Source organism: Lynx rufus, unplaced genomic scaffold, assembly GCF_022079265.1.
Source record: "Lynx rufus isolate CCGP_SWC_20201006 ecotype Redwood Valley unplaced genomic scaffold, mLynRuf1.p SCAF_3, whole genome shotgun sequence".
In the NCBI taxonomy this organism is placed as follows: domain Eukaryota; kingdom Metazoa; phylum Chordata; class Mammalia; order Carnivora; family Felidae; genus Lynx; species Lynx rufus.
Window position 1 is genome coordinate 136666631 of NW_025814845.1, and position 27136 is coordinate 136693766.

At 34.5% G+C, this 27136-nt stretch overlaps 1 protein-coding gene across 3 annotated transcripts in view; it reads right to left on the bottom strand.

Annotated features, from left to right (window-relative positions):
• Positions 1-25295, bottom strand: part of FSTL5 (follistatin like 5) — a 730171-nt gene extending 704876 nt beyond the window's left edge. For all 3 annotated transcript variants that reach the window (XM_047091955.1, XM_047091954.1, XM_047091953.1), the window contains exon 1: positions 25170-25295. In XM_047091955.1, the coding sequence (XP_046947911.1) occupies positions 25170-25295 (126 nt within the window). The remainder of the gene's footprint in view (positions 1-25169) is intronic.
• Between the last annotated feature and the right edge of the window lie 1841 nt (positions 25296-27136).

Sequence of the window (27136 nt, forward strand, 5' to 3'; positions counted from 1 at the left end):
ACATATATTCATAGTTACTGTAAATAATACATAATTTAGTACATATATGAATATTTTATGTGAATATAATTATGCATTTTTTTAAATTTAGAAATATTGAACATTCTATATGTATTATACAATTCTATATACTCTCTCTGTAAAATATTATCTTCCTGTATATTCTTATTATATAAGAATTCTATGTTCTGTCTCCATATATTCTTATATGACATATATCTTATATATCTTATATAATACATATTTTATATGGTATATAATAAGAATATGTGGAGAGAGAATATAAAATTCTACAATACATATAGAATTTTCAATATATCTAAATTTTAAAATACTTAATATTACTTTTTTAAACATAAATTAATATTCTTATGGTTTTTTGACACTCAACTCTTTGATACAGAATTCTAGTCATTAGCCCAGTGATTGTCTACCCTGACTGCACTTTAGAATTATCCAGGAAACTTTATAAACATTCATGTCTGGGACTTAATCCCAAAAGCTCTGATTTAATTTCCTAAGGGAACAGACCAATATCTCCATGTTTATATGCTACTAGACGATTCTAATATGCAGTCAATATTGATAACTATGGCTTTAGAGGCCCTTAAAATCAGTCTATACCTATAACTGCTTTCTTGAAATAGTCTCAGATTGTTGAAAAGAAAAAATTTGACAGAAATACATAATCTTCTTCTACAGGTTTCTGTAATGTTTCATCATAAGAATGCTAAACATAAGTCTTCTGTTAAGAGTCAGTAGTGTCTGTTATCATTTTTAAACTGATAACAGGTAAAATTCATAACAGATGATCATTTTGTTGCCAGAATTTTATTTCACGTGGCTTACACTCCTGATAATAGCAAGAGCACAACAATGGCACTAAGTAATTTTCAGATCATTGCTATTGACTCAATATTTGTGTCCTGCCCCCAAATTCAGACCAATTTAATAGTATTTAGGGAAGCAGAATACGGGTGGTAATTAGGTAATGAAGATGGAGCCTTCATAAATGGGATTGGCACTCTTTTTAGAAGAAATATAAGACATTTTGCTTTCTCTATCTCTTTCTTGGCCATGTCATGATAGAGTAAGAAGACTCTTATCTATGAATGGGTAAGACACCAAACATCATATCTACTGGCACTTTGATGTTTGACTTCCCAGACTTTAAAATTGTGATAAATAAATGTCACGGAGGCAACTCAGTCTATGGCATTTTAATTATATCAGCCAGAATTGACAATCATTTTCCTAAAGTTTGATAAGTAAAATAGAAATAAGCTACATTAGCTTCATTTAGAAACCAACTAATTCTACTAGTTGGTAAATAATTCAAAAGATACCTGAGCCTATGTCTCCGACTGGTATAGGAGTTTATATGTTATAAGCTCAGAAAATTTCAGTAAACTAGGTTCAGCAAGTCTCTATAATTAATAGTAATATTATTATAAGAAAATAAAATATTCACAAAATAAATATCAAACGGCATTCAATGTTGAATTGAACTAGAGGTGCTGGTGGGAAAGCCTGACAGTATAACAAGAATTTGGTGATCCACTTACACAAATGAAAACCACCAAAGGGGCGCCTGGGTGGCTCAGTTGGTTAAGCATCACACTTCGGCTCAGGTCATGATCTCACAGTTTGAGTTTGAGCTCTGCGTGGGGCTCTGTGCTGACAGCTCAGAGACTGGAGCCTACTTTGTGTTCTGTGTCTCCCTCTCTCTGTGCCCGTCCCTGACTCGTGCTCTGTCTCTCTCAGTCTCCCAAAAATAAATTAACATAAAAAAACTTAAAAAAAAAATAGGGGCGCCTGGGTGGCTCAGTCGGTTAAGCGTCCGACTGCAGCTCAGGTCACGATCTCGTGGTCCGTGGGTTCGAGCCCCGGGTCGGGCTCTGGGCTGATGGCTTGGAGCCTGGAGCCTGTTTCAGACTCTGTGTCTCCCTCTCTCTCTGCCCCTCCCCCGTTCATGCTCTGTCTCTCTCTGTCTCAAAAATAAAAATAAAAGGTTAAAAAAAAATTAAAAAAAAAAAAAGAAAACTACCAAAGGATGGCTGTGCTTTTTTGTTCTTTTTTATGCTTGTTTATTTTATTTGTTGATTTTTGAAATGCTTTACTATTCACACATTCTTAGCTAATTTACAATTCAGGAAAATTTGGACTAGCCTAAGAACTGCTAGATAACAGGTCAAATGTCTGTTGAGAAATTCCAAACTTCTACATATGAAGTATAGTGCTTTCCAGTGGCAAATACTGTTTCAGAGATACAAAATCTCTATTCTGTAATAAAATCTTATTTTGCTAATTATCAGCAAACACTACAAAAATAAAATGTTGAAGCCAACCCTACTGGGGATTGAGAAAAGATGGAAACTGCTTGAAATGACTTATTCCAAAGAGTATAAATATAAAATGCCATATCTGAGAGACCATTTCATGTTAAATAAATAGATATTGGGAACTTTGGTGTTTACGTACAAAAACTGTAAGAAGCTTAAATTAACAATCATTAAGTTTCCTCACATGTCAAAAAGGGTAAAAGTCTTTAAGAAAAAACTAAACTTCTAGTTCTGTGATTTGTTTATAATTAGGGTAACTTTATAAAGGAAGAATGGCTCTTTTTCCAAGTCAGACATTTCATACTAATTCACATTGTATTAAACTTTCAAAAATGGACTTAGTAAGAAATTTTGGAGCCTCAATTTTAGTATTTTTTTTATCTAAAAAGCTGAATATTCAGTCACTTAGTCATCCTGTAATTGTTTTGCTCATCCATTAGTCAGCAGCAACAATAATATAACATCTGTTCACACCTCATTTTTTCCATCTAGGTAGACAAAAGAAAGATCTAGAATTAAAATAATTGCTAAATCATTCTGAAATACTTTACAAAACAAATACGCTGGCACAAACACTTTAGAAAACTCTTTGGCTTTATCTATTAAATCTAAATATGTGCCAACCCCATAATCTTATAGTTACACTTCAAGAGGAATAAATGCATATGTCCAACAAAAGGCATATGCAGAATGTCATAATAGCCCCCAAACTAGGAGAATTCCTATTCCTAGAATACCCATCAAAAACAGAATGCATAACATATTGTGAATTTTGTGTAATAAGGCGCTATAGAGTACTAAAAACAATACAGTTCTGTTACATTCATCAATGTAGATAAACATCACATAGTGTTTAGCAAAATAAACAAACAAGCCATACACTAAAGAATACTTGCATCAGGATGGCATTTATATATGAAGTTCAAAAGGAATACTAATTTATGGCAAAAAATATGGAATAGTGGTTATCTTCAGAAGATGGCATTAATTAGAACTGTTAAAAGGAAACTCCTGGACTGCAAAAAAATTTTTGTATCATAATGTAAGTGGAAGCACTGCAAATATGTACATACGTAAAAATGTACTTAAATTTAAGGTGATGATCTACATGCTTCGCTGTATCTAAGTTATCTCAATTAAAAATTTTAAAATTGGTGTACTTTTTTTATTTAATAATACAGCCTAGTTGCTGACAGCAGTATTTTGAAGAATGGTGATTACTAATAGCATGAGATTTAAGGAAAATAAAAAACAAATTTGAAAAGATACATGTATCATAATTATTATACTATAACATCAAGATTATTTCTAGAAAAAACAAACTTAAAATAGACACTGATAAAAAAAGAGAAAAGATGGACTTAGAACGCTTTGTTGTTTTTAACTATAAAAGGATGGTAAGCCGGATCTTTTTTTTTTTAATTTTTTTTTAACATTTATTTATTTTTGAGACAGAGAGAGACAGAGCATGAACGGGGGAGGGTCAGAGAGAGGGAGACACAGAATCTGAAAGAGGCTCCAGGCTCTGAGCGGTCAGCACAGAGCACGACGCGGGGCTTGAACTCACTGACCGTGAGATCATGACCTGAGCCGAAGTCGGCCCCTTAACCAACTGAGCCACCCAGGCGCCCAAGCCGGATCTCTAATATCGTTAGTTTCAAGAGAGTCAAAGTCGGCTGATGTGTATAGCAACAATTAATTCTAAAGCTACTAGAGCATAGTTTCCCAAATTGTGTTTCTTAGAATACCAGAAGGTGTTGAAAATTTTCTATAGTCCATTTAGTTGGGAAATTCTAGGTTAAGCAAAGTTTAGAATATTTCTCAGACTTGAATATGCTCTTGTGCATTGTGTATTTCCACAGAAGCACACTCTGCAGTTCTCTCCAAATGACTTGGTCATTAGACTCCATTTTCAGCAGAACATTTCACAGAAATAATGTTCTCAGGGGCAATGAATACAGACTTCTGGGAGGTGAATAAGCAACTTTATTATATCAATCAAAAGGAAAAATCATAAGTTCTTAAGGAACAGTTTTCCAAAAAGAGGGACACTAGACACAACAACAGGGCTTGAACTATAGCACAAGGTCAATTCTATTTGTGTTTAAAAGGCTGCTTTTTAGCATAATAATGAACTTAAACAATGGCTATGATTCTTCAGGAAGAAATAAAAATTTGGGGGTTTTTTGTCTTTTTTTTGAGAACACATAGTTATTTGGCATATCAAGTTTTGAAGAGAAAGTTTTAGAAGCTGAAAATCTAGTACAATTGGTAAAAATATGCTTGTGCCAGTTATATTTGTACATGCAATACACATACATGCTGCATGTGTATAATTGATGATAGTGTTTTAAACAAAAATATCAGAAAAATGTGTTAATGGGTAGGATCTCTAATCTACTCTTTGTTAGGAGATCAGGGTATTATTGCAAATCTATCACTACCTGATTTTAGCAACTTGGGCATGTAACAGTTAAGACCTGAATTTTACACTAGCAAAAATGAAGATACTGGACTTGTAGACAAAGAAGATACATCTCAACTTTCACTTTCAGTGATGCCTTTGTAATGGCTGTGTAAGTTAATACGAATATTTTTCAAAATATTTAATTTTCTCTCCTGGAAAAACCTTTTAAAGTTGTCTTCAATTTTTTAAAAATATATATTTGGTTTTAGCTCATCTACATCCTTTGGGGACAAATTTGAGTTCTGGAAGTAGCTAAATCATTTGAAACCATATTTCACAAAATCACTAAGTAATCAAGGCCATCCATTTCTATATTTAATTTGCATTAAGCAACAAATTTTATCCAAATGAATCTTATTATGAGTCAAAATAAAAAAAAAATCAGAAATGCTCTACGTGAAATGGGAGTAGAATAAAGAGAGCTTTCTGCTCAACTTGGTGTTTGCCTTCCATTTTCATGTATTATTTCTTGGTCACATCCATGTAACTGTAACCTAAGCATAAAATGGACTGGAAACTAGTAATCTGGTATAGTCATTCAGAGATATCCACATACTCTTTCCCTTAGTATCTCTAATACCTGATTAAAACATGTTCTTCATTCAGAGGAAAGAAATAGTTCTGTGGACAAGCACTGTAGTCATTTTTTTCAATATAATATTGCTTAAGCATAAACAAGCTTAATAAGAGTTATAAAATTCAGGAAATAAAAACAAATAAAAGAAGAAAGCCCATCTCACTATTGGCAGATGATATGACACTCTATATAGAAAACCAGAAAGAATACACCAAAAAACTGCTAGAACTGACAAACACAATAAAGTGGCAGGATACAAAGTCAATATACAGAACTTTGTGGATTTCTATACACGAATAATGAAGCAGCAGAAAGAAAAAATAAGGAATTGATCTCATTTACGATTGTACCAAAAACAATAAGACACCCAGAAGTAACCTTACCAAAGAGGTGAAAGACCTGTACTCTGAAAACTATAAAACACTGGTGAAAGAAATTTAAAAGGACACAAAGAAATGGAAGGCCATTCCATTTCATTGACTAGGAGAACAAATATTGTTAAAATGTCTAAACTACTCAAAGCAATCTACACGTTAAATTTAATCTATATCAAAATACCAAGAGCGTTTTTCACAGATCCAGAATGAATAATCCTAAAATTTGTATGGAACCACAAAAGACTCCAAATAGCCAAAGCAACCTTAAAAAAGAAAACCAAAGCTGGAAGCATCATCATCCTCCAGCCTCCGCATCCTCCACATTTCTTTCCATCCTCCACAATTTCTATCCTCCACATACACCATCCTCCATAATTCCAGACTTCAAGTTATATTACAAAGCTGTAGTGATCAAAATAGTATGGTACTGGCACAAAACAGACATACAGATCAATGGAACAGAATAGAAAACCCAGGCATGAACCCAAACTATATGATCCATTAATCTTTGATAAAGAAGGGAAGAATATCCAATAAGAAAAATCCAGTATCTTCAGCAAATCATGTTGGGAAACTGGACAGCAACATTCAAAAGATTTAAACTGGAGCACTTTCTTATACCATATTCAAAAATATATTCAAACAGACTGAACCTAGGGGGCTCAGTCTGTTAAGCGTCCAACTTTGGCTCAGGTCATAATCTCAACACTTGGTGAGTTTGAGCTCTGCATTGGGCTCTCTGCTGTCAGCACAGAGCTTGTTTCAGATCCTCTGTCCCTCTCACCTCCACGCCTCCCCTACTCACTCTCTCTCTAAAAATTAAATAAACACATTTAAAATATATATTGTAAAATGGATTTAAAGACCTATATGTGGCACCTGAAACAACAAAAATCCTAGAGGAGAACACAGGCAGTAACCTCTTTGACATCAACCATAGCAACTTCTTTTTAGATATGTCTCCTGAAGCAAGGGAAACAAAAGCAAAAATAAATTATTGGGACTTTGTAAACATAAAAAGCTTTTACACAGTGAAGGAAGCACTCAACAAAACTAAAAGGCAACCTGTAGAATGGGAGAAATGTCATTTGCAAATGTCATTTTTTATAAAGAGTATCCAAAATATATAAAGAACTTATAAAACTCAAACCCAAAAAACAAATAATCCAGTTAAAAAATGGGCAGAAGACATGAATGGACATTTTTTTTTCCCCAAGAGGACATACAGATGGCCAACAAACATGAGAAAAGATGTTAAACATCACTCATCATCAGGGAAATGCAAATCAAAACTACAATGAGATATCATCTCACAACTGTCAGAATGTCTAAAATCAACAACACAGGAAACAACAGATGTTGGTGATGTAGAGAAAAATGGAACTCTCTTACACTGTTGGTGGGAATGCAAACTGGTGCAGCCACTCTGGAAAACAGTATGGAGTTTCCTCAAAAAGTTAAAAATAGAACTATCCTACCATCCAGTAAATAGCTACTAGGTATTTACCCAAAGAATACAAAAAAATACTAATTAAAATGGATACATGAATCTCAATGTTTATAGCAGCATTATCTACAATAACTAAATTATGAAAACAGCCCAAGTGTCCATCAATGGATGAATAAAGAAGAGGTGATCTCTCTCTCTCTCTCTCTGTCTCTCTCTCTGTGTCTTGAGAGAAATGTTATGCTAAGTGAAGTAAGTCAGAGAAAGACAAATACCATATGATTTCACTCATGTGGAATCTAAGAAACAAAACAAATAACCAAAGGAAAAAAAAGAAAAGCAACCCAAGAGATTCTTAACTATAGAGAACACATGGATGGTTACCAGAGGGGAGGTGGGTGACAGGATAGGTTAAGTTGGTGATGGGGATTAAAGAATGCACTTGTTTTGATGAGCACTGGGTGTGTAAAGAATTGTTGAATCACTATATTGTACACCTGAAACAAATATTACACTGAATGTTAACTAAGTAGAATTTAAATAGAAGTTTAAAAAATAAAAATTATAAAATTTATTAATATATACTTCTTAAATATCTATAAACCCTCAATAAATTTAGAGAATAAATACAAAAATTTTAAAAAGCCCAAAATATTCGATTAGTGAAACAGAATTGATACAATTAGTGATATATTATTGACGCTATATCAACACTTGCTATATATCTATGGTACTGATAGGAACATAGAACACGGTAGCATTAAATTTTTTTTTTTTTCAACGTTTATTTATTTTTGGGACAGAGAGAGACAGAGCATGAACGGGGGAGGCGCAGAGAGAGAGGGAGACACAGAATCGGAAGCAGGCTCCAGGCTCTGAGCCATCAGCCCAGAGCCCGACGCGGGGCTCGAACTCACGGACCGCGAGATCGTGACCTGGCTGAAGTCGGATGCTCAACCGACTGCGCCACCCAGGCGCCCCAGAACACGGTAGCATTAAATATCTTTTACTTTCTTATTCTTCAAAGATGGAATGAAACTTCATTTTTAAGACTTGTTAAAATTCTAATATAATGTGATAAAGCAAGAGACATTTTCTCATTATAATAGTTATATGTCCTTTTATTCTTTCTTTTCCTAACTGGAGTTTTAATTCCTTCTCATCAATGTTATTTCTGCCATTTCTGGTTTGCGTATTGTTAATCTCACAGAAGCGAGTTATAGAGATGATATACTAGGGAAATACTGTTTTTGATCTTAAATTGGGTGTGATTGATTAATTATAGTGGCTCATAAAATAGGTGCAATAGATGAATTCCTAAATTTGTTAACAATGAAACATGAGTGAAATAAATATATTTTGAATTATATATATTATCATATATTATAACATACATTGATGTATAATTATGCAGTGTATATAATCCTAAGTATAAATAGATATAAGACTGTCCAAAGGTAGACTCTTTTTACGGACTTCACATTGCTTTTTATGAAATCACACTAAAGGCTGTAACAGTAGATCTATCTAGTTTAAAATTTTACAATGATAAAAATATTTTGATAAAGCAATTATATTTTCTTTGAAGTATTGAGAGAATGTAAAATACTTCAACAACTGAACAATAAAAACAATATTACAAAACTGAGCAAAAAATTTTGGACACTTCACAAAACAAAATTTATGAATAGTACACAAATGAAAAAATTCTCAATGTCACCACCAGTCATCAAAAAAATATTAAAACTACAATAAATACCATTGTTCAGAATGACTAAAATAAAAATTAAGACCACGGAACATAAAAAGTTGTCTTGAATGTAGAGTAGCTGCAAATTTTACATTATTGTTGAGAATATAAAATTGTGTATCATTAGAAGTTCTGGTGGTTTCTTTTTAAAGGAAAAGTATCCAACTTACAAACCAGCAATCCACTGCTAACACTTATTAACTATTAGCCCAAGGAAAATGAAAATATATAACCAAACATACTTGTACAAGAATGTTCAAAGACACTTTATTTATAAGAGTTACAACCAGGTTTCCATCAACAGAAAATATATAAAAACAAAAAAATTAAACGCTGTGATATATTCATATGGTAAAACATTACTCAGAAATGAAAGGGAATGTACTATTAAGAGACAATAACATAAGTGAATCTCAATACATTATTTTAAGTAAAACAAGTATTACACAAATCTGCATATATAGTATGATCCCATTTACAAGGATTTTAGAACAGATAAAACTATACTATGGTGAATAATATCAGAGCACTGGTGGCCTCAGAAAGAATAAGGAGGGCAGCAGAGATTGACAGGAAGAGGCATAAGGCAACTTTCTTGGGGACAGATGATGATTTTCAATATCTTGATATAATTGTGTTTTTTATTATTATTTTAATATGAAATTTATTGTCAAATTGGTTTCCATACAACACCCAGTGCTCATACCAAAAGGTGCCCTCCTCAATGCCCATCACCCACTTTCCTTTGCCTCCTACCCCCCATCAACCCTCAGATTGTTCTCAGTTTTTAAGAGTCTTTTATGATTTGGCTCCCTCCCTCTCTAATTTTTCTTTTTTTTCTTTCCCCTCCCCCATGGTCTTCTGTTTCTCATGATCCACATAAGAGTGAAAACATAAGGTATCTGTCTTTCTCTGTATGACTAATTTCACTTAGCATAATACACTCCAGTTCCATCTATGTTGCTGCAAATGGCATGATTTAATTCTTTTTCATTGCCAAGTAGTATTCCATCGTATATATAAACCACAACTTCTTTATCCATTCAAGAGTTGATGGACATTTAGGCCCCTTCCATAATTTGGCTATTGTTGAGAGTGGTCCTATAAACATTGGGGTACAAGTGCCCCTATGCATCAGCACTCCTGTTTCCCTTGGGTAAATTTCTAGCAGTGCTATTGCTGGGTCATAGGGTAGATCTATTTTTAATTTTTTTGAGGAACCTCCACACTGTTTTCCAGAGCAGCTGCACCAGTTTGCATTCCCACCAACAGTACAAGAGTTTCCCGTTTTTCCACATCCTCTCCAGCATCAATAGTCTCCTGATTTGTCCATGTTAGCCACTCTGACTGGCATAAGGTGGTATCTCAGTGTGGTTTTGATTTGTGTTTCCCTGATGAGGAGCAACATTGAGCATCTTTTCCTGTGCCTGTCGGCCATCTGGATGTCTTCTTTAGAGAAGTGTCTATTCGTGTCTTCTGCCCATTTCTTCACTGCATTATTTGTTTTTCAGGTGTGGAGTTTGTTGAGTTCCTTATAGATATTGGATACTAGCCCTTTGTCTGATATGTCATTTGCAAATATCTTTTTCCATTCCGTTGGTTGCCTTTTAGTTTTGCTGATTGTTTCCTTTGCAGTGCGGAAGGTTTTATCTTCATGAGGTCCCAATAGTTCATTTTTGCTTTTAATTCCCTTTCCTTTGGGATGTGTCAAGTAAGAAATTGCTGCAGCTGAGGTCAGAGAGTTTTTTTCCTGCTTTTTCCTCTAGGGTTTTGTTGGTTTCTTGTCTCACATTCAAGTCCTTCATCCATTTTGACTTTATTTTTGTGAATGGTGTAAGAAAGTGGTCTAGTTTCATCCTTCTGCATGTTGCTGTCCAGTTCTCCCAGCACCATTTGTTAAAGAGACTGTCTTTTTTCCATTGGATGTTCTTTCCTGCTTTGTCAAAGATTAGTTGACCATATTTTTGTGGGTCCAATTCTGGAGTCTCTATTCTATTCCACTGGTCTATGTGTTTGTTTTTCTGCCAATTCCATGCTGTCTTGATGATTACAGCTTTGTAGTAGAGGCTAAAGTCTGGGATTGTGATGCCTCCTGCTTTGGTCTTCTTCTAAATTACTTTGGCTATTCGGGGCCTTTTGTGGTTCCATATGAATTTTAGGATTGCTTGTTCTAGTTTCAAGAAGAATGCTGGTGCAATTTTGATTGGGATTGCATTGAATGTGTAGATAGCTTTGGGTAGTATTGACATTTTGACAATATTTATTCTTCCAATCCATGAGCAGGGAATGTTTTTCCATTTCTTTATATCTTCTTCAATTTCCTTCATAAGCTTTCTACAGTTTTCAGCATACAGATCTTTTACATCTTTGGTTAGGTTTATTCCTAGGTATTTTATGCTTCTTGGTGCAGTTGTGAATGGGATCAGTTTCTTTATTTGTCATTCTGTTGCTTCATTATTAGTGTATAAGAATACAACTGATTTCTATACATTGATTTTGTATCCTGCGACTTTGCTGAATTCATGTATCAGTTCTAGCAGACTTTTGGTGAAGTCTATTGGGTTTTCATGTATAATATCATGTCATCCACAAAAAGTGAAAGTTTGACTTCATCTTTGCCAATTTTGATGCCTTTAATGTCCTTGTGTTGTCTGATTGCTGATGCTAGACCTTCCAACACTGTGTTAAACAACAGTGGTGAGAGTGGACATCCCTGTCGTGTTCCTGATCTTAGGGGGAAAGCTCTCAGTTTTTCCCCATTGAGGATAATATTAGCTGTGGGCTTTTCATAAGTGGCTTTTATGATGTTTAAGTATGTTCCCTCTATGCAGACAATCTTGAGGGTTTTTATTAAGAAAGGATGCTGAATTTTGTCAAATGCTTTTTCTGCATCGATTGACAGGATCATATAGTTCTTATCTTTTCTTTTATTAACGTGATGTATCACACTGATTGATTTGTGAATGTTGAACCAGCACTCAGCCCAAGAATGAATCCCACTTCATCATGGTGAATAATTCTTTTTATATGCTGTTGAATTCGATTTGCTACTATCTTATTGAGAATTTTTGCACCCATATTCATCAGGGATATTGGCCTGTAGTTCTCTTTTTTTGCTAGGTGTCTGTCTGGTTTGGGAATCAAAGTAATGCTGGCTTCATAGAATGAGTCTGGAAGTTTTCCTTCTCTTTCTATGTTTTGGAACACCTTGAGAAGGATAGGTATTATCTCTGCTTTAAATGTCTGGTAGAATTCCCCTGGGAGACTATCTTGTCCTGGACTCTGATTTGTTGGGAGATTTTTGATAACTGATTCCATTTCTTTGCTGGTTATGGGTCTGTTCAAGTTTTCTATTTCTTCCTGTTTGAGTTTGGGAAGTGTGTGGGTGCTTACGAATTTGTCCATTTCTTCCAGGTTGTCCAGTTTGTTGCCATATAATTTTTAATAGTATTCCTTGATAATTCCTTGTATTTCTGAGGGATTGGTTGTAATAATTCCATTTTCATTCATGATTTTATCTATTTGGGTCATCTCCCTTTTCTTTTTCAGAAGCCTGGCTAGAGGTTTATCAATTTTGTTTATTTTTTTCAAAAAACCAAATCTTGGTTTCATTGATTTGCTCTACTGATTTTTTAGATTCTATATTGTTTATTTCTGCTCTGATCTTTATTATTTCTCTTCTTCTCCTGGGTTTGGGGTGTCTTTGTTGTTCTGCTTCTATTTCCTTTGGGTGTGCTGTTAGATTTTATATTTGGGATTTTTCTTGTTCCCTGACATAGGCCTAGATTGCAATGTATTTTCCTCTTAAGACTGCCTTTGCTGCATACCAAAGCATTTGGATTGTTGTATTTTCATTTTCATTTGTTTCCACACAGTTTTCAATTTCTTCTCTAATTGTCTGGAAAACCCATTCATTCTTTAGTGGGTATTCTTTAACCTCCATGCTTTTAGAGGTTTTCCAGACTTTTTCCTGTGGTTGATTTCAAGTTTCATAGCATTTTGGACTGAAAGTGTGCATGGTATGATCTCAATTTTTGTATACTTATGAAGGGCTGTTTTGTGACCCAGTATGTGATCTATCTTGGAGAATGTTCCATGTACACTTGAGAAGAAAGCATATTCTGTTGCTTTGGGATGCAGAGTTCTAAATATATCTGTCAAGTCCATCTGATCCAATGTATCATTCAGGGCCCTTGTTTATTGATCCTGTGTCTAGATGATCTATCCATTGTTGTAAGTGGAGTATTAAAGTCCCCTGCAATTACCACATTTTGATCAATAAGTTTGCTTATGTTTGTGAGTAATTGTTTTATATATTTGGGGGCTCCCATATTCAGTGCATAGACATTTATATTTGTTAGCTCTTCCTGATGGAGAGACCCTGTAATTATTATATAATGCCCTTCTTCATCTCTTGTTACAGCCTTTAATTTAAAGTCTAGTGTGTCTGATATAAGTATGGCTACTCCAGCTTTCTTTTGACTTCCAGTAGCATGATAGATAGTTCTCCATCCCCTCACTTTCAATCTGAAGGTGTCCTCAGGTCTAACATGAGTCTCTTGTAGACAGCAAATAGATGGGTCTTTTTTTTTTTATCCATTCTGATACCCTATGTCTTTTGGTTGGAGCATTTAGTCCATTTACATTCAGTGTTATTATAGAATGATATGGGTTTAGAGTCATTGCGATGTCTGTAGGTTTCATGCTTGTAGTGATGTCTCTGGTACTTTGTGGTCCTTGCAACATTTCACTCACAGAATCCCCCTTAGGATCTCTTGTAGGGCTGGTTTAGTAGCGATGAATTCCTTCAGTTTTTGTTTGTTTGGGAAGACCTTTATCTCTCCTTCTATTCTGAATGACAGACTTGCTGGATAAAGGATTCTCGGCTGCATATTTTTTCTTTTCATCACATTGAAGATTTCCTGCCATTCTTTTCTGGCCTGCCAAGTTTCAGTAGATAGGTCTGCCACTACTCTTAAGGGTCTACCTTTGTAAGTTAGAGCTTGTTTATCCCTGCTGCTTTCAGAATTCTCTCTTTATCCTTGTATTTTGCCAGTTTCACTATGATATGTCGTGCAGAAGATTGATTCAAGTTATGTCTGAAGGGAGTTCTCTGTGCTTCTTGGATTTCAATGCCTTTTTCCTTCCCCAGATCAGGGAAGTTCTCAGCTATGATTTTTTCAAGTACATCTTCAGCCCCTTTCTCTCTTCTTCTTCTGGAATTCCTATGATACGGATATTGTTCCATTTGATTTCATCACTTAGTTCTCTAATTCTCCCCTTAAAAAAAGATATTTTTTATCTTTTTCTCAGATTTCTCTTTTTCCATAATTTTATCTTCTAATTCACCTATTCTCTCCTCTGCCTCTTCAGTCCGTGCAATGCCTGCCTCCATTTTATTTTCCATATCATTTATAGCATTTTTTAGTTCCTCATGACTATTTTTTAGTCCCTTGATCTCTGTAGCAATAGAGTCTCTGCTGTCCTCTATGCTTTTTTCAAGTCCAGCGATTAATTTTATGACTATTATTCTGAATTCTTGTTCTGTTATATTGTTTAAATCAGTTTTGATCAATTTGTTAGCTGTCGCTACTTCCTGGAGTTTCTTTTGAGGAGAATTCTTCCATTTCGTCATTTTGGGTAGTCCCTGTGGTAGCTCCAAACTGCAGGGCACTTCCCCTGTGCTGTCCAGAGTAACTGTGTTGGTGGGCGGGGCCGCAGGCAGACCCGATGTCTGTCCCCAGCCCACTGCTGGGGCCACAGTCAGCCTGGTGTGTACCTTATCTTCCCCTCTCCCAGGGGCAGGACTCACTGTGGAGTGGTGTGGCCCCTGTCTGGGCTACTTGCACAATGCCAGGCTTGTGGTGCTGCTCTGATGGATAGGGCATATTAGCCAGTGTGGATCCACAAGGTGAACAGGGGTGGGAGGGGCAGTCTTAGCTTGCTTTGCCTTTGGTGGTCCCTTGCAGGAGGGGACCTGCAGCACTGGGAGAGAGGCAGGCCCGTCAGAGGGATTGGTCCATAGAAGCACAGTGCTGGGCGTTTGCAAGGTGCAAGAAAGTTTGGTGACGGGAACTGGTTCCCTTTGGAATTTCGGCTGGGGGATGGGAGAGGGAAAGGGCACTTGCCAGTGCCTTTGTTCCCCCACCGAGCTCTCCTTCTGGGGCTCAACAACAGTCCCTCCCAGTCCTATCACCCTCCCTGCTCTCTGAGAGCAGAGCTGTTGACTTTTAACATTCCAGATATTAAGTCCCACTGGCTGTCAGAACTCAGGGAGTCTGGTCCCTCTGCTTTTGCAAGCCAGACTCGGGGGCTCTGCCTTGCAGGTGGGCTGCCCTTCCACCACCCCGGCTCCCTCCCGCCAGTCCGTGTAGCGTGCACCGCCTCTCTGCCCTTCCGACCCTCTTCCGTGGGTCTCTTGTCTATGCTTGGCTCTGGAGAGTCCGTTTTGCTAGTCTTCTGGCATTTTTCTGGGTTATTTAGGCAGATGTGGATGGAATCTAAGTGATCAGCAGGATGAAGTGAGCCCATCGGCCTCCTATGCCACCATATTCCCTGAAATAATTGTGTTTTGAATTTTTTTAATGTTTATTTTTGAGAGAAAGAGAGAGTTGAGTGGCAGAGAGAAAGGCAGACAGAGGATTTGAAGGGGGCTCTGTTACAGGGCTTAAACCCACGAATGGGACATCATGACCTGAGTCAAAGTCTGACACTCAACTGCCTTTGCCACCCAGGTGCCCCATGTTTTTTGATATTTATTGCAGATGTGCACACATTTGTCAAAATTCAAAGAATAAAAACATAAGAGCAGACCTTTCCATTGTGTATAAAATGTCATCTCAAAAGAAAAAAAATCTCTAAATAAATATTTAACTCTAATTAATGATATGTACTAAAGTATTTAAGACAGAAAAGTGTACTGTCTATAATTTGAAATAAATAAAAAATATGGTAGATCAATAAATTCAAAGAGGAATGGAGATACACACAAACATACACATATATGTGAAAATCAAGCATAAGAAAATATTTGTCTAGGTTTTGGTTATATGAATATTCACTGTAAAGTTCATTCAAATTTGCTGTATATTTAAGATTTAAAAGAAATAAAATATAAATTTGAAAGAAATACAATATAAGCGATTAAACCTTTACACAATTAAGAGAAATGTTTACATCACTTCAAATAATAGATTTTAAAATTTTATATTTGTTTACTTATTTGAATATCGTCAGAACATTCGTTTTTGTGAGGTCTTTATAAAAGATTTACATAAACCTAAATGGCAAAATATCCAGCAGAAGGTTGATAGTGGAGGAGGGGTGCACAGGTGTGGTGCCAAGAGGAATATGGGCACTCTGAACTTGGGCTCACTTTGGTTGTTAACCTAAAACTGCACTGAAAATAGTAGTAAGCATAACATATAGAGTTACTGAATCACTATGTTGTACACCTGAAACTGAGATAACATTGCATGTCAACTATATTCAAATAAAAAAAATTAAAAAGAAATTACCTTGGAAAAACAAATTTTAAAAAAGCCTGTTAAAAAAATTGAGAAAGACTAAAAGAGGCAAAAACAAAACCACATTGCCAGGATTTCTGATAGAATATATAAGCAAACTTCTGACAGAATGTTTAATATTTTTAACGTTTATTATTTATTTTTGAGAGAGACAGAGACAGAGCATGAGCGGGGGAGGGAGAGAGAGAGGGCGACACAGAATCCAAACCAGGCTCCAGGCTCTGAGCTGTTAGCACAGAGCCTGACACGGGGCTCAAACCCACGAACCTTGAGACTATGACCTGAGCTGAAGTCTGACCGTTAACCAACTGAGCCACCCAGAAGCCCCTGACAGAATATTTAAAATAGAATTTTTATGTTGTCAAATATTTCTACCAATTGTTAGTGTAATGACTGACAACCCCATCTCTGAATGGGCTGTTTGTTTAACCCACACAACTGATAAACTCACAATCACTTTCAGACAGCCTGGTGACTAGTTCAACAACTTAACTAAGCATGTTTTTTCTAGTGCCTAGCCCAGCAAATATGCTGTAGACTACTAAATTTCCTGTAGACTACTCTCTATGAAGCAAACTTGGCACTGGCTCTCCCTGAGGGCCAGTTCCCTTGCTATATATCAAATAAGGTCTTTTATTGTATTTTCAACCCACTATTTGAGAGGTTTACTTCACCAATGATCACAGGCATACCAGCAAGTGTATTTAAGATCTTAATTTGAATCATTTTGTTCAGCAGCTACTTAATAAATGTGTGTTGATATAATGAGTGAATGCATATTTTTGCTGATGAAAACATGGACTTGAGTGTTAAAGGAAAAGAAAACTTTTTTGGAAGTTGGAAAATCTGGATTCTCATATTAGCCAAGCAACACCCACCTGTGTGATCCTCAACAAAGAACTTTTCTTCTCAGGTCCTTGGCTTTATATATATTTTTAAATGGATTGAATATTTTCTACTATTTTGTGGCTCTAAAAACCTAACTCTCAGCTCATACATAGGGAACTGATGCCTGAAATAAGCAGTGAGTAATATTAGTTAAAAGTAATACCACACACTCATTTGTGGTTCATATACCATAGGGTGTTTATCTTTTAAACATGCTGAATATCAAGCTCATGAATCAGGATATTTCCTTTCATATAATACAGAGGTGTGGTAATTGAATTCACAATAGAATTTTAATAATTGAAGATGTACAAAACAACTTATAATTAATTTACACATTAAAGTAGTGAATGCAAATGCTATCATGCAATATATTAATATTAATGATCAGATAAAGGCATTTCTACTTCATTCACCTTTAACTCACGACCTGTTAACTCACATCCTTTTTCCTACATCTACAGTGTAGCATATCCACATTGAACCCTGTTATAAACAACATACCTATATTTTGTTTTTTGAATATAAAGTAGCATAATGTGCTTAATTAGCAAATAATAAGGATGTGTTAATAGGTGGATTTTCTATCAAGCTAATATGATGTAGTACTCTCCTCACCACAGAAATGGTGAGAAAAGACAACCAGATCTAAAGATAAGAAGGCTTTGGAAGTCAACCTAAAGAAAATGAACAGTAATGACAAACTTATTTCATTGTACATAGGTCCTAATATTTTGGTATTTGTTGATTAGTAAACAAATCAATGACTGTTAGAAAAACAGGGGTAAAACCATTTTTTTAACTATCAGGGTAATTTTTAAAATCATTGCATTGGAGGAAGCACTGTGACTCAAATCACATGAAAATCCATATTGGGAGGGTAGAAAACATGATATGTGCCCAAGGCTGATACATAAGAAGTTTTCTGGAATTCTCACAAGCTTGGCTTTAATGTACTATATAAATTTGACTTTATTTGCCTACTTTGTTATACTTTGTGAATAGATGTAAATAGAATGCTAAAACATCATATTTTTAACGTTTCAAAACTTTAAATCTTCAATGCAAAGTAGCTCCAGTCTTTCAAGTTATAGCTACTTTTAAAGGTTTACAAAAAATAGTTTAATGTAGAGTCAGAGAACTGTAAAGGAGCATCCTGTTTTGCATACCACCTTACACATCTATAATAACAGTACTGCTTTGAGAATTCATTCTTGAAGGGATAAATGACAATTTTCTGTAGCAGGTCTTCACCTTGAGAATTTTAAAAGTTAGATATATCCCTTTCTTGACTTAGTTTTGTTAGGCAGAATGATTCAGTCCACTGCATGCCAATTTTCCCCAGTTTATCAAATATACCCTGGTTTGATTGAACAAACATGCAAGCAACACAACCAAAGGTGAGAAAACTATTTCTCTCCCCTTAGAGTTCCAGAAAGGACAAAGTTAACCAGGAAAAAGGTAAGACGATCCTATAACCACATACTGGGTGTTCACATCAACTTGGAAACACACACAGAATTAATTTTGGCTTTAGATATACCTGATGGCAATTCTAACTTCCTGTTAAATGTGGTGCTCTCCATATGCATTGAGAGAAAATCTTCCATGGCCCCTCATGTACTGAGGCCTCATGTACAGAGACACTGAGCCATTTGCTCTGGACTATCTTGCCAGGGATATTTGGATAGAAAACTGTCTTGAAACATAGAGATAACATCTCTCACTGGAGCAAAGAGAAAGTGTATTTATAGCCTTAGAAGAGTTTGCATGTCCATTCACAGAGAAGGGCAGGAATACTTGCCGTCCAGAGTAATAAAGGTCATGTTTTTCTCTGATACAAAGAAAAGGCAGGCTTATGGGCCATACAATAGACATGGTGTCCTTCAACTCACATATCTTCTCATGTAGCATTCTCTGTGATATGTGCTCGTTTAACCTGGTCCGGGAACTAGCTCAGTTAATACTGGAATTTCATTTCTCAGAAATAAAATTCCAAAAATGTTCTTATTTTTCAAACATACTTTACTTGACTAGAAAAAATCTGTGATTTATTAATAATATTCGGCCATTATGATGTATATGGCATAAATAGTTCGATTTATATATTAATTAGTGCAGTCTTTAATATTTAATTGATTATTTGACCAGTACTCCCTCACTCCCTTCATTGCCACCATTTGTTGCTCTTATCTACTGTGCTGATTTGCTTTCTGACCTCTGCAGAATATATTAACATTTTAAGATCCTTCTGTTGAACATGCTACAAGCAGTCAGATATTTCAGATGGAATGGAACAATTTTTCCTCAGTCAGGAAATAATGCTGCTGGGTTTGCCTGAAGGTTTCCAGCCTCTAAGCAGTCATGGTTTTGATGAGCTGTTTAATGTTTGTCTCCTGCCCTAGAGTTCTCTCCTACTACTCTCACCAATCCACAGCTACTATTCTTTAATACCAAAAGAAAAAGACTCATCTCCCACAAATGACATCTTTGAAGTATTCTGTAAAATGGTGCATAGCAACACTCTATGGATGTATTAAATTATCCTAACTCTGTCCATTTATATAGTAACTACTCTCACAGACAAACATTTTGATTTAGAAGGTAAAGGAATCATAAACCCCTCTTGGTTTGCAGGAGTAGTTCTGTACCATTAAGTTGGACATAGCATTCTCTGGTCACATAAAGATGTAAGAATTTTAAGGTCTTTAAGTGGCACCACTAGGTATACTCAAAGAACACTCCTGTTGTCCTCATAAGGTCTTCCTTCAAGCCTGACTTTGATTATCAGCAGCAGCAAATGATGCAGCAATGTGATCAGCGCTATAGGTAAGAAAAGGGATGTAAGGTATAGTTCTGTTCCTAACAGGATTTACAACCAACCAATTAGAATATATGACAATATGCTAAAATATTAGGACACACATATTAAGGGTTATAAATACAATAAGAAATTATACTATGATGGGAAATTATGACCCAGAAAGAAGTAGAGACAAGAAAGAAATAGAGAAAAGAGAGTAAGAAAAATCCAAAGAATGGAAATAAAATAAGAAACCAGGATGGTACAGACAAAGGAACCCAGGATTTCTGATTAGGTGATATGAGTTAAGTTCTAGTTCTGTCCTTATTGGTGAGGATAGTCTATGGTCATGCTGAGATAACAAACAACTCTCAAATCTCAGTGGTTTAAAATGAAAGTGTTTTGTTTTATTTTGTTTTTTCTCTCTTTCATTTTACCTCTCAAGACAATCACTAATTACCTGGGTGTTTTACTCCTCCTAGTTATTTAGATACTTGGGATGATTAAGCAACCACTACCTTGAACAGATGCTGTTTGTAGTGCTAGAGGAAAAAGAGAGTTCAGGAACATTTTGTAAGTGCAGTCAAATGTTCAGTCCAGATGCATTCCATGGCACTTCTATTAACTCATTGGCCAGAACTACACACACAGTGCCATCCAATGACAGAGGGATATAATATCCTACCTTCCTACAATGTGATCAGAATGTGGGGAGAATAGGAAATATATGGCACACAGGTCAAATTACTATAAAAAGTTCTCATTGTGTACTCTGCATTATTTAGTCTCTGTGTATTCAATCCTAAATCCTTTCTCCTAAATTTGTAGGTATGTGACAGTAAAAATTACTATACATTTGTGAATCTAATTTCCTCATCTAAGAAATAATAAAATTCCTTACTGCATATGAATATTCATAATTAAATGACCTAATGTATGGAATAAAGCTATTGAATCCTTACATTTGATGTTTCATAAATGCCTGTTGGATAACACAGCAGTTAAAACACATGATCAGCTCCTTCAGACATACTGTGGACTATAATTAGAATTTCTATAATTAACATGATGAATTTATATGGTATTCATTTTTATCTTGAGACACAGACATAGGTTTTCAATCATATTTATGTGTACATATAGTTATAAATGATAAAAATATGTACATATATATTTATATTTCTATCTACAATATATTTCTATGTAATCTGACAAATAAGTCACATTTCACTTTTTCTCCCTAACGAGGATTCATTATACAGTTGGCACACAGACATTTGGTAAACATGAGTCATAAACATAATATTTGTTTAGACTCAAAGTACTGACATCTTTCTGGGGAAAATGTGGAAAATAGCTAATTATATCTCAAGATCTATTTTATCTATTATTTATTTTATAGTTTTTTAGTCAATAAATATATTCAATACAGTGGAGCCTAAACCAAATAGAAAATCTTCTTGTGTATTCCCTAAGTCTTACAGAAATATAGACATTTATATTCTTTGTGATTTAAATAAAACCATTTTTATTTAAAATAAATAATAACAAATAATAGGAAATAACAAATAATAGTAAATTAATTCATGTATGTTAAAATAATCTATTTTAAACATTTTATTAAGTATTTCTCTGTTGATCTTACTATGATAAATTAATAGAAAAATCATACCTAATTTATTAATAATTATAATAAACTATATAATATAATTATATATACCATATAATATATGATTTCAGCCTTATTCTAGTCAGCAGGTGGAATCATTCATTCCATACATATTTATTAAATGTTGGCCATGTGCCAAATACAATTTTAGGTGCTGTAGGATAGCAAGATGAATAGTGGCTCACATCATGATGGAAGGGAACAATCCAGTAAACTAATAAATAAGTCAAATATACACATACACTTATAAAACATATAGATTTCTCATATAAATATATATGACAAATGGTGATAAGTTCTATAGATGAAAATGTATTTTAAAAGGAGAGATAGAAAATGTCTGTGACTGTAACAGTTTTTAATTATGGTTTGTGAAAGCCTTACCACTAACGTTGCAACTAAGCATAACTGAAATGGGAATCAGTGGAAAAAGGATGGCAGGGCATTTCTGGAATCCAAATAATAATTGATTCAAACAGAAATAAAGGCAGGGTGCCTGGGTGGCTTAGTCGGTTGAGCATCTGACCCTTGATCTCAGCTCAGGTCTTCATCTCAGGGTCGAGTTCAAGCCCCGTGTTGGAGCCTACTTTAGATAGATAGATAGATAGATAGATAGATAGATAGATAGATAGATAGACAGACAGACTATTATGAGCTTAATCCTCAAGGTCTTGGGGAAATAAAGACCTTGTATTCCTTGTGGTTGGGTAGGGGTGTTGCTAGTGAGTGGAAAGTACTTGGTGGGGTTTTGGCAGGGACTGGCACAACCTAGGATATTCTTTACTTTTGTCAAGATACACACTTTCACACACACATTCACGAAATGCCTTTTATAACTTAATTTTACCTCTGTCCAAAATGTTGGAAAGTTAGGTATTACTAATATTCTCTGCCATTTTGTTTTTAAATAACAGTAATAATATATTATCTGTAACTATTCAGAGGTAAGACCCATAGAGATGGAAAAGACTGAGAGGTAACTTTGATCATTTGGAGTGATTATCTGTGTTTCTAAAATAGGCTTGACTCACTGTGTTGTTTCTTTTCTTTAAAGGTTTAAATCTCATGGCAATACATGATAAATAATTTATCTTCAATATCCACATTTAATTCAAAATGGTTTGTTTATAAACGTACACTGACACATAAAAACCTGTGGTATTATATTTAGCAGAAGAACAATAAAAACAGCATAGCCATGCATTCTGCTGATCATTTCTCCGCCATGGAGTCAATTAAACAGTATCAATTATACTCATGGCACCAGAATGAAAAGATTAGAAAGGCATAGTTTCCGACCTCAAAACATATAACTCAGGGGAGACAAACGGAAAGATTAAATAATTACTAGTATGTAACAAAATAAGCCAATACATTGCATTAATAGTGTTTTCAGAGTATTCATAAAGCAGTTATTATTTCTAAAAATTGGAGTAGGATGAAACTGACAGTCTGTGAGGTAGGGAACACAAATGATAATTGAAAGGTAGCAGAACAGGTCCAATTCTCCAGCTGCATTTACCTAGAAACTTATCTCCTTTCACACATGAATAAATTTCAACAATGATTTTTGACATTGAAGTATATTTTCATATTTTACTTATTTTATTTCTTTTCTGGCTATCAAGCTTATACTTCACATTACCCTAGTCAGTTAATATATTTAATAAATGTATGCATTCATTGAATCCCTTAATTTTCTATAAAATTGATTTTTCATATATAAAATTAAACTGGTACATCTTTATAAGATTGTTTGGAGATTAAATAAAATATGACATTTAAGAGCTTACCCTATGGTCTGGCACATAAAAATCCAAGTAAAAGTTACCTATTTTATCAAAACACTGTAATATTATGAAAGAATTTCAGCAAAAATATATGCATGAAAACATACATGTATTTATACAACACAGGTTTGAACTGGGTGGGTCCACTTATACATGATTTTTAAAATAAATGTAGTACAGTAGTATAAATGTAAATTTTCTTTTCCTTCTAATTTTTAAAAATGTTTTTTTCTCTAGCTAACTTTATTGTGAGAATATAGCATATAATACATATACAATACAAAATCTGTGTTAATCAACTGTTTATATTATCAGTCAACAGTAGCCTATTAGTATTTAAGATTTGAGGGAGTCAAAAGTTATGCTTAGATTTTTGACTATGCAGGGGTCAGTGCCCCTAACCCCATGTTAAATAACCCCATGTTGTTCAAGGGTCAACTGTACTTATATTTATTTCAAGTGTTTCTTTTAAGACAAGTAATATAAGAAATTTTAAAATATATATTTTCTCCAATAATTATTATTATTATCTGCTCTCTATTAAGACCAAAATGTATTGATTTGATTTGATTTAATCTATTTTGATTAAATTAATTTGATTGGATGAAACTGCTTTAGCATAATGATCTGTTATTAAAATAAAAGCACTAGCTTAATTAATATAAGTATAATATATTAATATAATTAATTAATTAACATAAGTAATCTATATAATTTATAGTATGTCTAAATATCAACTTATTTTATGTTTGAAAATATTTAACATAAGGAAGTGATGTATTTGTCCAATATAAAATAACATGAATTTTATGAAATTAAAATGTCTAATGATTTCTACAAATTCTAATTCTTTGTCAACCTATATATCTCCAGATGGAATAGATATCCTTTTTTATTTACTTTTATTGCTAATTAAAAAACATAACACTTATGTTTAGTTTAAAAAGTCCTAAACTTAATATGGAAATGACAGAAACTATCTGATTGATTAGGTTAACAGATTTACTTATTTTTATAAATCCATTACTATGGCTTAATGTAAATTTTAATGATTTTTTTTTCAATAAACCATCTCTATATTTCGTCAAGAAATATTTAATTCCCCAAATTATAATTTTCTAAATTAGTAATTTCTCATTTTTAAATGTGCATTTTTAGGGGCGCCTGGGTGGCGCAGTCGGTTAAGCGTCCGACTTCAGCCAGGTCACGATCTCGCGGTCTGTGAGTTCGAGCCCCGCGTCGGGCTCTGGGCTGATGGCTCAGAGCCTGTTTCCGATTCTGTGTCTCCCTCTCTCTCTGCCCCTCCCCCGTTCATGCTCTGTCTCTCTCTGTCCCAAAAATAAATAAACGTTGAAAAAAAAAAATTTTAAAAATAAAAAAAATAAAAAAAATAAATGTGCATTTTTATATGGAAATTTTATTCTGAAGGCATATACTGACATAAGTGCTCCTGAGTGAATAATAAAGCAGACACCTAGTAGTTTAGTTCATAATTGGTAGGCATTGTGTGCAAATTCAGAATGGTGACTGTACCTTGTGTCGCAATCTTATTAGAGGTTGGTAGGATTTAAGGCCATATCCTGCTTCTTTGGTTGGCCTTCCTTCTGACTCCAGAAAAATGAATCCAAGAACGAAAACAGCTGACCAGCACTTAAACATTCTTATTGCTTTCCACCTGTGAAAATTAGCATTGCAAGTAATCAGAAAATGCATTATATATTTTAAAAATGCATTATATATTTTAAAAATGCATCAAGAAATATTCAATAGTGCATAGAAAGCTCCACAGATCTAATCAATACTCGTAGGCAACTGTCAACTGAATGCATAACAGGTAAGCCTCTCCAATTAAAGATTAGGATCTCCTTCATCATAACAAACAGTTTTTTTAAAAAATTTCTCACTCGTACAGCTTTACACAACATTACATACATAGAAATATAGAAGCCAATTAAAATGTATTGAGGAAAAAAATAATTAAAATCAAGTTGAAAGAAAATGAAAATGAAAAAAAAAAACCCAACTTTAAACCATGGTTAATTTTTTAAGCATCTATATAGAGTACAATTATCAACATACTTATAAATCTTGAACTCCTCTTTGAGTACATTTGATGAATATCACTTAACTAAAATAATTCACTAGTAAAGACTGCTGACAGTTGGATAAGGCAGTCTTCTATGGTAGGCACTTCATAAACTGAGGTACAACAAAAATTAGGCAGACAGTTATATTGAGTTGTGAGTGCATTTTTCCAACACTATCACAAAGAATATTTTCAAAAAATTTCTTCATAAGTGCTTTAAACTCAAAACTGTACGAGTCTTTCCGCTTCTCTGTGTCTTTGGACACACAAGAGAAATTGTAAAATGGCATAAATTTATTATCATATAACTCTAAGCCCCCTTCCTAACCAACAAATCAATGCTTTGAATTAAACTATATTTCTTTTTATCATTTTCACCAACATATATTTGCACCTAATGTGCCAAAAAAAAAAAAAAAGAGCTATTTCTGCTCCTGTCTAATCCATACCGTGCATCTGACTTCTTGAGAAACTTAACCAAGTATTTAACCATGCTGGTTACTGTTTTCTAAACTCCCCACTCAGTTATTAATGTCCATCTTTTAAGATGCTCAAATCTTAAGGTTTTTTAAGATTTTTTAAGGATCATTTTTCTCTTCTACTTTTTGAATTTTCTGAAAGAGTTGTGTATCTCATTCTAGCTAATTTCTGAACCGAGCCCACGCAAGCATTTCTATCACCCTACCCAAGTAACATTTCTTTTTTTCAAGAAATGGTCACTTTACCTGGAATTTTATGACACCCCTGACTTCCATTTCTGTAGAATTTCTGTAAAGAAAACTCCTTCTCAGCCCTTTTGCAAGTTCATCCCACTCCTTTGCTTCACTGTTTAATATTATAGTTTACCAAATTTTGTTGTTAGCCACTTACCTACTCTATTCATGCAGCCAAACATTCAACATCTGTGGTTTTAATTACAGCTACCTCCTGCTTTTTGAAACTTACCTTAGACCACTTTGCTTTTACTGAACAGCTACATTAGTACCTGTTTTCACTAACCAAAAGAAATGCGAAGGCGATTTTTGCTTTCACAAAACAAAAAGGTGAAAGGGGTTAACAGTATTGAGCATTTGTTTTGCAGTCAGCCCTTAAGGAAGCAGAGCACTTCAGGAGCATGGAGCAGAGACAGTGGCCCAACCAAGCTCCTTCCCAGGCACCTACATTCAACATGTCAGCACCAAGCCACCAGAGCTTTGAACTGTGTCTGTGAGCGCCCATGCTTTATCTTGATTTATTTTGTGCATCCGTGAGCAAGATGTCTCAGAAAGGTATCAGCAAAGTATCAGAGCAAGGTATCAGAAAAGACTAAGAGGGGTTTTTTGGGGGGTCTGAGAACATTCAAAAATTTTTCTGTATAAATTAATGACAATTCCTTCTTCATTTTATGCTTTTTGGCTTATGAAAGTTTTTACAG